This window comes from Rhipicephalus microplus, chromosome 2, assembly GCF_043290135.1.
Source record: "Rhipicephalus microplus isolate Deutch F79 chromosome 2, USDA_Rmic, whole genome shotgun sequence".
Lineage (NCBI taxonomy): Eukaryota > Metazoa > Arthropoda > Arachnida > Ixodida > Ixodidae > Rhipicephalus > Rhipicephalus microplus.
In genome coordinates, this window is record NC_134701.1 from 283,594,576 (window position 1) to 283,607,609 (window position 13,034).

Here is a 13,034-nt window from a genome sequence, read left to right on the forward strand (position 1 = left end):
TGAGAGGTCAGAGGACTGCAGAATGGATCAGACACCAAGCAGGGAGCCAATATTCTAGTCCATATTGCCATGAAGATCCCAAGCAAGTGCCCCCTTCCCTCCTACGGTTACATGTAATGAGGAGGAGCTTGCACGGTTGCAGATATAAATTCAGTGCGGTGGTGGAGCAGCCACTAAGAATAAAGAATTCACACCTGTGTTTTTAATGAAATGCTTAATTGAATACATATTCATTAAATTTTTCATTGGCCCTCAATAGCTGCAGTGGAAGTGGTTTAAAGGGAAGTGGTAGGACGTGCTTGCTCAGCCATTGGTACGCATTTCAAACTTCCCAAAAAAGTGTTTTATGGTTAACCCTTTTGCTTCCATGAAAAAATATATATAAAAGAAGAAAATGAGAAAACATTTCTAAATTTGCAGAGTAATATTTTTCGTTTAATTTGTAGAGATTTTTTTAAATAAAATAAAAGCATCATTTTAATTCAATCATTTATTTCTTAAACTGTGTAAAAAAAATAACTGGAAGTTGACTTCGTCGCATGACAATACAATGAAAGATGGCTATAAAACGAAAGCAGAGACACAAATGGCACAGCATGGACAGAAGTGGCCATCGAGCTTCAAGAAGCAGAACTATGACGTGTAGCTGTCATTGGTTGCACAAGGCGTCAATTTTTGTTTTGAAGAAGTTTGGTTGCATCAATAATTTTGGTGGAAAATCTCATGAAGACTCTTCTGTAGTGATCCAAAACAATCGGTAAATGAACTGTTGATAGCATCGATAGTCTATTTTGATCTATCAATATTCTAAGGTAACTATGGATTGTTGTACAGTTGATGAACTATCGATAGTATTCTCGATAGTGCAACAAATAGTACCGTTGATAACATTGCTTTGGGTAATACTATTGACAGTGCTACGAGTAACTATGCCACTGTTGGACAATGATATTGCCAAAACATTCAGTATAGCCTATTATCAGTAATAAATACTCTGATAGTTTGAGGAATATTGGCAAAAGAAATAAATATTTCTACAGGGAAAATGCCAGATCATGCCCATCGCAAAATTTATGTTCAAAAGCAGTCATTCACATCCTGTGATAAACAAACCTTGTTTTTGATGTTCTTGTGTTGGGAGGTAAAGTGCTAGTACAGTTGAACTTCTTTATAAGAGAAAAGCACTGAAGTGCAATTGTCTTTTATAGGAGGTGTATCTTATAAGCAGGGTATCATGCATGCATTTTATCAACACATACTTTAATATAGGCACAATGGTGTCTCATACTCATATGTCTCTTGCGTCAGTATCTCTTATAAAGGGGTTAGACTGTAATTACTACCTAATACTTTTACTTCGAAATCGGAGAATGAAACGTAAGCTTGAAGTCCCACAGATCCTCCATATATAACTGCTTCCTTTCTACTACAAATGAGTTCAACTCAAGTAAAGTTAATTATTGTGTGCCAGCAATGCATTCCGGTGAAAGAACTCGAGCATGTCAACCTTCTTGCTCTTCAGCCTGCTCCGCCTGCTCCGACATTAGCCATGCACTTAATGAACGAAGTTTAGGCTGCACTGAGTTTATGGATTTGATTTTATTCTATAGTTACTTTACTATCAAACTTACTACCGATAGCACCATCAGTAGCTTTTGTAGGCTCGTAGGCGGTGGGCTTGTGCAAATAAGGAATTTTATGTTCGAACTTAGTAGTGATTTTGGTCTAATGATATCGAATCTAAATACGATAGTTTGTATCACATATTGTACAGAAAAATGTGCATATTCGTCATGACCCAATAAACCTGCATAGTATTATTTTTTTTTAATTGAAACTAGGCCTGTGCAAATGCCATGTTTTTACTTCAAGGTAACTGAAAACAACTTTGAAAATAGTAGCAAGGTTCGACTTTCTGTAGAATGTATGTGGTAACATATAACATATGTTATGTTTTAAAGTTACTATACTTGAAGCATATAAGCTGGTGTAACAAGCTTTTAAACTCAAGAACTTATGAATCTTTGTGAAGGTAATATGTTCACCTAACCTTGAAGTGGGGTTTCGGGGCAGTGCGGATTCTTTTTGGGTAGGTGTTTTTTCATGGCTTATCACCCCTTCACTGCAGCGAAACCACATACACAGGTAGGTACATGTAGACAAAAGTACACTTGTGTTGACACCTTCACGGCTTAGCTCCCCTCTACTGCAGTGAAACTATCTTTACAGGGGGTTACATGCAGACTAATATACACTTATTCGGTCGTTTTGAATTCTTCAACATTTCCAATAATTTAAATTTGAATATAGTAATATTTATTTGAATATTTGAAGCATTTAAATATTTGTGCAAGTTTACTTTTTTACAATTAATAGTTTGATAGTCACTAAACTACTGATAGTATCGATAGTGCTATTTGGGGATGAATCTTTTCACTCTATACTTGTCAACGGAGGCTAACGAGTCTGGGTGAGTCAATGTGTATGAAGTGGTTGAGATAGAGCAGCAAAAGGATTTCAGGGGAAGGGAGCCAAGGAGAACAGCGATGGAGCGTCGAAATGAATCAAGTTTGAAAAGACGGGGTAGAATCAGCATGAGCAATACAAGACAAACAGAATCATTGTGAGAAGTCTTCGTCTTTCAGTGGCATAAAAATAAAATGTTAATGATGATAATTATGTCTACAGGACTGATGCATAGATTGGTTAGTTTTTGTTATATGAAGGGGCAGAGATAGATTGGTTTGGTCTGGTGCTCTAAATGTGATGATGATGATGATGGCTAAACGTGAAAGTTGGAACTGTGATGCCACTTTGCAGTTCAGAAATTTTCGTAGTGGCATTTAAGGGGAGATGGAATTTGGAAAGAAAGTTGCATTAATCTGTAGCCTAGGACAATGACATATTTGCTGTATATGTAGGTTTTTATGCTGATTTCAAATATGTAATTAGTTATATTGTAAGTTGCACAGTTTTTGTTTTGTGCAATGACAATGCGTAAAGTATAGTTTGTTTCGAACACACTTTTATGGTTCTGAGCCATTAATGCCTCATATTGCTCCACATTAACTGTAGAATGTAAACTGCTATAGAGAAAGTGCATATAAGACATTTTGATGGACAAAAAAAAATTGTAATGTGGAAATTCTCAATCTTCAGCCCATACAAATTGCTTACTATATGTTCGTAATAATTATACAGGTGATATCAAGTTTGAAAGAAGATTCTTGTACCCATCACGTGTTAAGGAATATGTTGGCAAAATTTTATCCCGATAGGGCTATCAAAAATATCAGAAACATGATGTCTGAACTCAAGAAGTCGCCCTGGTACCAGATCTTGAGAAAAACACATTTTTGAAGTATAAGTGAAAGGTCATCTATGCGGTAAAGAAATGTTGTTTAAGATGATTTCTTCCATCATCAAAGCTTGGTAATCATGGTCATTTTGAGCATGTGGCTTTAGTAAACCCATCACGCGAAATGCAACTGTAAGCGGCCAGGTGGCCATTTTCAGCCAGCTCTTTAAAAGCGATTTTAACCTACTTCAAGCTTAATTACAATCTTGCTTTTTTTTTATGGAAGTATAAAAAATAGAACTTGTAAAAGAAAATGAAATTGAAAAATGTGTAATTTTGGGAAAAAGTGTAATTTTTTGTTTTTCATTTCTCCTTCACTACCTTTAGGACTTATAAAAAATGCCGGGACACAATCAACAGCCGATTTTTCAGACATTCCTGGTAATTTGCACTCCTTGGCATTAGTACATGCACCCATGAGCTTGTTGTATTATGAAGTCTTAAATTTCGGATGCTGAAACGCTCCAGCATTTGATTTTTAAGATTTCCAACTCTTACGGGCAGTCTTACACAGCATTTATTGAAACCAGCACTTGCGTGCGCATATCCATTTGCGACTGTTACGATTTGGCCTCTTTAATGAAGAGCCCTGTGCACAGCTATCGTTATGGGGGCACTTTTATAATGAGGCATTAATTTTGTAATGAAAGTCTATTGATCTTGCTCGTGTGAATGTAATATGCAGTCAGGTTACTTAGAATTTATTTGCCTGGATCCCTTTCATTTGCAGGTTTATTCTGGGCAAGCTTTTAGACCTGTGTCTCTGTCTGCTCATTTCCCATGGATGCACGTAACTAAGCTCAAATACAATTTTATAAAAATTTTTGCTGATTAAACATGCATCTACTAAAGGAATAATGCTAATGAATTGTGCATTATTAAATATGAATTCTGAAGGCTTTGTTAATGTAGGTACATACACCATTGTTATTGTTGTATCTGTCATATATACGCGTTCTGCTGATGGGCTTGCTTAGTGTGCACAGATTGATAGACAGGAAATAGAATAGCCAATAATGAAAGTCGCACCAGGTTTTTTTATTATTATTGTACTTCGTGACAATCCAAACATGCTGTGCGAGCATTCATTGCCACCTGGTTTTTTTTTGGCATGCAAAGTTGATCATATAAAAGCAGGGTGGGCATCGTTTTTAGAAGCAAAAGCAGCTCGCTATCGCCATGTTGTTCCATCAAAGTACTAGCCACAGCCATGTGCGATCAGGAGTAGAGCTGGTATGAATAATACCCAAACACAAACAATCGGACACTGTACAGCAAGCACCTCTGTGGTGACATCATGAGCAGGTGACGCTCTGTACGACACTAGGTAGGAGATGATTAGCTCCATGAAGCTGCAGGCATTGTTTCGATAATGGAACAGTGCTAGTTGTAACCCATGAGTGGATCGCTATAACACACGAGCATTTGCAAGATGTAGGTTGGGAAGGCCAGGCAAGTTAGCCCGACTGCTTCCACCATTTCAGCTGCTGCATGTGTTCTCGGTCATACTGTAGTCTCTCAGAACAGTAGACTTTCAATCGCAATAGACTCGGGAAACACAATTATCTTAGCCTTAAATGCAGCAGCTGCATCTAATGTGATTGGTTTCATACTTGCATTGTGCAGTCCTGCTCATCTCTCAGTAAAAAGAACTTTTCTCTAAATGGAAAACATTTTGCTAATCCTTTCAGTTTCCTCTCAACTTAAGTCCACTGTACAGTTTACAGCAAACTCAAATGTACAAACCCATTTCTGTGCTTACGTAAGTTACATTCAAGAATCTGCCCTTCATCTTCTCAAGTGGTTTAATTGGGAATCAATGTTACAGTGACAAATGTGAAGTCATGCATTTGACACTCAGCCACAAAGGTTGTATTTTGACGAGAATGAATTGCTAAAATGCCCGTGTATACTTTTATTTGGGAGCACATCAAAGAACGGCAGGTGGCTTAAAATAATTGCGAGTCTCCCCTCACAGTATGTCTAATGATTGTGGTGTTTGTGGAAACCCTGCGACTTGATCTTTTTAATAACATGGCCCTTACAACACTGTGTCCACCCATTTGCTTCAGGGACGAGTGGCAGGCCCATCCCAGGTCAAGGCAGCTGACGCTGTTTCACAGCTTCGAACTGCAGCAAGCGTGTCTTCTGGTAGTAGTAAGTGTCATCCATATTACTTGTTTACTGGCTCATGGCACGAAATCTAGCCAATGAACCATAAGAAAGCACGGAAGTGAGTCAATTTGTGTTGCTTGTCCCCAATTAGGGGCAAATGACCCTTGTTTAAGTCAGTCCAGCAGCTTCCGACTCTCCCAGTGTGCTTGGGGCATTCCTGAATTCTGAATGGGGCTCTGGATTGGCCGTGCAGGCTGTAGGCTACACGGTCATAGGTCACAAAAAACTGCCCCAATCCCACTGCAATCAAGAAAACTAACAAACTGGAATTTAAAAGGTTTATTTTTGTTTGTTCGTTCTAAACAATAACAAAAGGTCTGCATTTCTAAAAGATTTTTGGTCTTGATGTAGTACAAAAGTCTTGAAGGGTGCCACAGAACCCTGCCCTCTCCCTACCGATATGAGTGGGAGGTGGAGGCCACTCTTGGTTAAGCCTCTACTCAAGATGACCCTGCCCCTGCATCTGCATGTGCCATTTGTTATTTATGGTCTGGCCTGTCATCTTCATCGTTAGTGAGAAGCGTGCGGTAGCACATAAATTTACAAATGATTTATTTTTGATGCGTCAATCTTCTGCACAAGTCTATTATAGGGCTGTTGTATTAAGCTCCAGAAGTGAAGTGCCACAGGCACAATGGTTAATTTTAGTAGAGTTGTGGAGTAGCAAAATTTTGGGTGCGAAGCAAGCTTTAATATTGCAGTGTGAGTGCAACTTGAATTCAATATTTCTAGAATATGTTTCGAATTGTTTAAAGTAAAACTGCAGAAAATTAAGTTGGAGAGAATTCCTAAGCATATTCATAAGACATAGCAATATGAGACAATATATTTATTTTGGCAAGGTTGATGAAGCACTGGCAGGGTGATGTTTCATAGTAGTTTTATCAAGATTGAGGCAATGTACAGTCAGAATTGCAATTATTTACATGACTTGGTGCAATTGAAGTGTTGCCAACAACATTTAACACGTGAAAGGCAAACATGCTATTTCCTCAGCCTCTCCTCCTCTTTTAGCTTCCGTGGAAGCCTGATTGATGTGGCAAACAAGGGTTTGCTCGTGTTGAGTCCAGAGTTCCAAATTTTCCTGATGTCAATACATAAGAACATCTGAAAATTATATTAAGAACTAGGCTTGTGCAAATATTGAATTTTAGGTTCGTAGTGAATAATGATATTGGTCGAGTAATTACGAATCAAATTCAAATGATATATATGACATATTAAGAAAAAGGGGCATATTTATTATGTCATAACCAGCACAGTATTTTTGTAAAACTGAAATGGGGCCTCTGTGCAAATGCCCCTTTATTTTGTTTCAAAAAAAGTTGAAATAACTCTGAGCAGTAGTAGGATTTGACTTTTGGTAGAATGCAAGTGATAACCTATAAAATATCAAACATTTCAAAATTTACTATGTTTAGAATAAGCCAGCATAACAAGCTGTTAAACTCAAAAAAAAAAAAATGAATTAGTTTGTGGGTAATATGTTTGTTTTTAGGAACCCAGAAACACTTCTTTGAGTAACTATGGAATTAAATCACTAAAAAGGCGTATTACCTCACAAATTGAACGCCGCAAAAATTTTAAATATCCGTCTAGTACGAGCGGAGTTACAATGATTTGTCACATGCTGCAATCACATTCTCTCCTTCCTCGTCCCGATGGAAGCGCTAGAAACTGAACAGGGAGGGATGGGAAGGGCAAGCAAAAGACGTCCCTCGCGCCTCTTGACCTTGAGCATTTTTTCCCCTTCGGATACGCAACTTTTTCACTGCAATCGCACGCGCATGGACAAGTGACGGCATCTTGCGGCGACCTCTGTAGCAACCGAACGCGCCTTGTTCAAATCAGCCAATGGCTGATAAATGGACTTACTGGCATTATTTTCCGTGATTTGTCAAGAGAAGAGAAAGCTACTTTTAGCTTACTTTGGTAATTTATTGTGAATTCCAGGCCGCGTGCAAAGCTATAACATTTGGCTCACGTGTTGTCAGGAGCCTCTACTATTGATCCGCAGCGTTTTCTGGCCATGCTCAAAAAGTGTTGCATGACCCCTTTAAAGGGGCCCTGCAATGCTTTTACAAGTTGCCATACATTGGATTCAATAAAAAAGCTTATTGCCTCACAGATTCACCGCCACAAAAATTTTTAGAATCTGTTTGCTACGAGCAGAGCTCTAAAAATTTGTCGCACGTTGCAGTTGCATTCTTTTTCTCATCCGGATGAAAGAATGGAAGCTAAGCAGGAAGGGATGGCATGGGGGAAGAAGTATGTCACGTGCACCTCGTCACCTTGAGCACTTTTTCTCTCCCTCTTTTTTTTCTTGAAGGACACGGTGTTTTAGTGCAACTGCGCATGTATGTGTAAAGAAGTAGTGGCCTCTTATGGTGGCCCCAGTAACGATCAAGCATGCTATGCTCAAATCAGCCAACAGCTGATACAATGGCTGTGGTGAGTGATCTTTGAGCTTGTGGCGTCATTTTTTGAGAGAAGAGAAAGCGATTTTCAGCTGGCTTTGAGAATTGTGAATTGCAGGCTGCGTGTCACCGGAGACCCTTTAACTTTAAAGTGGGGGCTTCGCGGCAGTGCGGATTTGCCTTGGATATGTGCTTTCACAACTTTTCACTCCTACACTGCAGCGAAACCACCTTTACAGGGTGGTTACATTAAGAAAAATGCATTTAGTCGTTCATTGCGAATACTTTGATATTTTGAATAATTTAAATTTGAATAGAAGTGAATTCAAATACTTTGCTATTCGCTTGAACGTTTTAAACATTTGAATGTTCGCACAAGCCTATGAAAACCCTTTGGTGTCTGATTTTTCAGACTTCCTGCCCATATTTTAGGTCCAAAAAAGCATTAATTGAGCCCCTATCCCTGCCGCATATACCTTCTCCATGTTGGAACCAGAGTTTTTTTGAGACAACACATTTGCGACCAATACATTTGGGGCAGAGCTGCCTGAATGGTAGCTTTGTTAGATTGTGATGGGGTGAAGCATATTGAAAATCTGAAGTGGCCACTGTCAATTGTATGTTGACTGTATTTGTATTCAGGAAGCTTGAATAGTTCGAATAGTAAAATTTCAGTGTGAATTGAATTGAATATAACATACTACTGGAAAAAATATTCAAAAGGTGGAATACTTGAATACCTTTAAACTTATGTTTTTGAAATGCCAATCGTGCTGCAAACGGTTATCAAAAGCCAACACTGCTGCAGTACATTACTGTCATGCAGAAAAGCTTACTCGGAATTCAGGAGCCACTTGGTATTACAGAAAATAATTAATTTTGTTTCCTAATTACACATGCATGCATTAATTACACACGCACACAGTAATTTAGGATACCAGTATGGTAGTCGACTTCTAAAAACTTTACTCATTATGCAGAGCTGTTGCGGATGTTGATACAGTCCCAAGAGAAATGAAAATGTATGCGAGTATTCTTTTATCACATCTGATGCATCATGTTCACAGCAAAGTGTAGACAGCGTAAAAAACTGTTTACCACCTCATAAATGGAAGAGTCTATGCTTATGAATGACAAGAGTAGTCATAAGGTCAGTGGCAATGCAAACATAGCAGGCAGGCAGCTCCATGCTGAACAGTGTGATGCTACACAAGAGTGAATTCGATCATGCAGTTGTATTTATATGCCATAAGCAATGCCCATAATTTTGTCATATATGCCACAGTATTGTAGGCCTTCTAAGCTTTTGAAACATGCTTTAGATTAAAAGGGGCACTTTAATAAATTGTACATGATACAACATTTGAATGTGTCCACATAAAATTTTTTTTGGGTTGCCTTGATAGTCCATAAAAATCCTCAAAATTTGGCCTTTAGAGCCTGTACAAACCCTGGTATATGTACTTTTAGATAATGTGAGAGCAGTGGCATTCATCAATGAACATGCAGTTACAGATTGTGACTTGTTTCTTTTGAATAAACACTCTTGAATTTATAAGCTTACTGCTGAGGAATTTGTAGTAACTGTTACTAAACATTTGCCTCTTGCCTGCATCTATCATAGGACTGCACTCATTCTCATGACAGAATGACATGTCCCCCTTCTTTTTGTTATGTCTTAGGTGGGGACGCTCAAAGGGAGAGAAAAGCGGAGGTCATGACAAGAGCATCGCCACAGCCTGGAACAGGGGCATCTAAATCGGCCAGTGTCAATGCAGTGGGTTCAGGAGTAAACAGTAGCAGCAGCAGTACTTCATCATCCAAAACAAGCTCATCTACTGCCCGACGGGAGTCCAGCCGGTAGGCATCTAAATGTTTTTATTTACTTAACACCTGAATGACTTACAAGCTTTGCCATACATTGTACTGTAAATAAGTTGGGTAACGTCAAATCCAATATAATCTGTAATATTGACATCGCACTTGTCTTCACCTGCAGCTTGCCTGTGATAAACACTTAGGCTTGTGGTCTCTGGTTTTTCCAATTAATGGCACGATAGTGCATGTCTGCTGTGCACTTTTGCAAACAATCTTTGGTGTCTAAATTGAGTCACTATGTAGGAGTTTGGGTGTGGTACTATGCGTGAAAACAGAGGAATGGATGGATGGATGGGTGGATCGAGAACTTGTATTCAAGTCCTGCGGAGATTCCAAGGTTTGTCACTGAAAGAGCAAAGACCATGCCTTGACAAGAACATGCAGTCTGAAGGCAGTCCAAGGAGTTGTAACAGAATGGGATTTGATGTGCAAAACTGAGTCTGACTTCCTCGAATTTTTCAGAGACAAGTATTGTCACCATTTGTCACATCACCATAATGTGGAATGGTGAGGAGGTGTTGACACCCTATATCATCTTGGCACTTAATTGACAAACTCTACAAAATGCTGTGAAAGCTGCCTTCATTAATTGTGAAGTCCATCTCTACATCCCAAACCAGAGAAGGGGCTTTAAAGGCCAAAAGCATGGGCACAATTGTTTGTCGCGGAAAAATTATGACATGTACTCGAAGAAGATAGCTGTAATGAATTGTTGCTACTCGAACTCCTCCCTTCTATTAGGTCAACAAACAAGGAGAGCAGCGTTGACAGTCATGACAAGGTTGCTGGCACATCTGCAGAGCGGAAGAGCGCTTCCTTGCAGCATGACGACCTACGACTTGCGAAGGATGACCACTGGTTAGAAGCTAGTGAAGGTATGTGGCACCTTTTTATATATATACATGTATATATTCCTTCAAGTTGTCTCCCTGCTTTGATACTCACATTGTGTATTTTCTTGGCGGATGCTGACAGGATTGTACCTTTCCACAATAAATGCATCTGGCATACCGATAACCTAGTTGTTGAGGTTAGTACAGAAATTTTCGGCCAAAACTTCGGTATTTGGTTGCTCAGAAGCTGTGGAAACAATGGTCATGCAGTGAACACTTGTCCAGTGTCTCGAATTACTGTCTTGGTCAAAATATTTTCCAGAAACTGTGCTAAATTTATGCATTTATCAATCACTTATCCTTTAAAAAGTTCTGGCACTGGACTTAGGATACCTCAAAGTCTCAACAGGGAAAAAATCCGAGAGGTGCGGCTCTCCACAAATGTGCAGCTGTGATGTCGTCAAACAGAGAAATATCAATTCTACGCTGTAGTCCATGCATCACTTATGGGACTTTCACAGAAGGCGATCAGGTGAAGAGTGCAAGTGACACTGCCAAGCCAGATGCCCCTGAGCCGCACTTTCAACTTATCTTCACCTCTCTCTGTCGCCACTTTATACCTTCCAACTCTCCCGAATAGCCTGGGAGATTCCAGAATTTTGAACTCATCTCCTGATTCTATGAATGCCATCTCGAATCTCCCAAAAAGTGGCCACCACAGCAGTGATGTTTTTTTTTCTTAATCGCACGCGTATGTCAGCCTTTCCTGGTGTGATGGTTGCGGTGCTGCTGAAGAGCACTCGCCACTACACTTTTAGTACATTGTAAACACGCTGTAGAGTTCTGCATAATATATTCTAGGCATTGTAGTGTACCGTGCATCTTTGAAAAGGCCGGTGACCGTTAAGAGCACTCGCCATTGTACTGTAAGAAGGCAAGGGAAAAGGTAGAACAACTTTTGCATCTGTCTGTCTTTGCCACCACATTTTGTACACTAGGCCTACGCCGCTTGCCTAGGTGTCAGTTGTGTTGTTTGCGTGGTTGTGGAGGTCGCGTATTTCCCCGAGTTCAGTTGGAAGAGATTGCTGTCAAAAGCAAAAGAAGTACTTGCAAGTGTTTCTGGACGTGTACATACCCAAGTTTCCTGCTTTGTGACTTCGTGAAAAGGTGACAAGAACGAATTCTGTGCCATGTGCGCCTGTGATGTAAACATTTCTCACGGTGGCAAGGCCAGCATAAAAGTGCACATCTCTTCACAGAAGAATCAAAACTACATTCTTGCTGCGGAAGAGCAGGGCAACAATGAAAGTTTCTTCCAAAAAGAGCTGCGAAGACAGCGCGATTTGCACAGAATGCGTATTCACAGGATTTCTTGGGAAACACAACTTGCCGCTAAGTGTTAGTGATTATTCAGGACGACTGTTTTGGATGTGCGGATTATTCGGATGTGCGAGGACACGAAGCGGTACTAGTGTGTATGTTTAAGAAGAACTGCCATCATCGGGGCTGCAGGTGCTGAAAATACAATGGTGGAAGTATTGAACATGCTTTCACAATTTCAATAGATGGAAGTTATAACAGTGGGTTGCAAATGTCTCCGTCTCAATAATTGGCAATATGAGGGGGGAGGGAGAAGCACCTTGATGCGGCTCAGTTCAGAATTCTCCTACCAACTTTGGACCATCCAGCGAGCCGTCAAGGCTGTACAGGAGCAAACAGCTTCTAGTGGCCAATAGGCGGCCCAATTTAAGCCAATTTGGCTTGCCGTCTGCAAAAATGGCAATTTATTCCAAGCTAATGAAGAGAAGTGGCTGAAAAAGCCTGCTAGAAACTCTTTATTGGGCCAAGCTTTATTGCAGTGCAGGGGCTGTATAGCGTCTCTGCACTTACTGTAACTGCATTCGCTCATTTTGAACTTCGTTGCAATTTTGGTAATAATTGCTGCAGGGGTTGAAGTCATTTGTAACCATCTTGTCGAATACATTCAGCCTGTATTAGCGGAACTAGCCTGCCCTATACTGCTGAGCGTAATACAAACAATTCTCACCCGGCAACGTGCTGACGTGCACTCCCTCCCACCTCCACCCCTGCACAGAGGTTGATAGTATGGACTGCGAATAACACAGACCCATTTTGCCGGATTATGACGGTTCATTGTAATGAGAGTAGATTTCAGTATACATGAATGATTACCTAAAGCCAATACTGTTACACAGAAAACATAATGCATACATGGTACCGTGAACGCGGCATCACACACCTTTGATTCACTACAAGGTCCCATAGGGTGACTAGCAGAATCATGCCCATGGATTTCGCCAAGAGCCGTCTGTCCATGCACGCTGCCAAACCACTAAGAGCCTCGATACTGTT

General features: G+C 40.0%; 1 protein-coding gene across 2 annotated transcripts in view; it reads left to right on the forward strand.

The window, feature by feature from the left end:
• Positions 1 to 13,034, forward strand: part of tho2 (THO complex subunit 2-like protein) — a 101,860-nt gene that overhangs the window by 67,834 nt on the left and 20,992 nt on the right. For both annotated transcript variants that reach the window (XM_075882173.1, XM_037428836.2), the window contains 3 exons: positions 5,431 to 5,515; positions 9,633 to 9,810; positions 10,570 to 10,703. In XM_075882173.1, the coding sequence (XP_075738288.1) occupies positions 5,431 to 5,515; positions 9,633 to 9,810; positions 10,570 to 10,703 (397 nt within the window). The remainder of the gene's footprint in view (positions 1 to 5,430; positions 5,516 to 9,632; positions 9,811 to 10,569; positions 10,704 to 13,034) is intronic.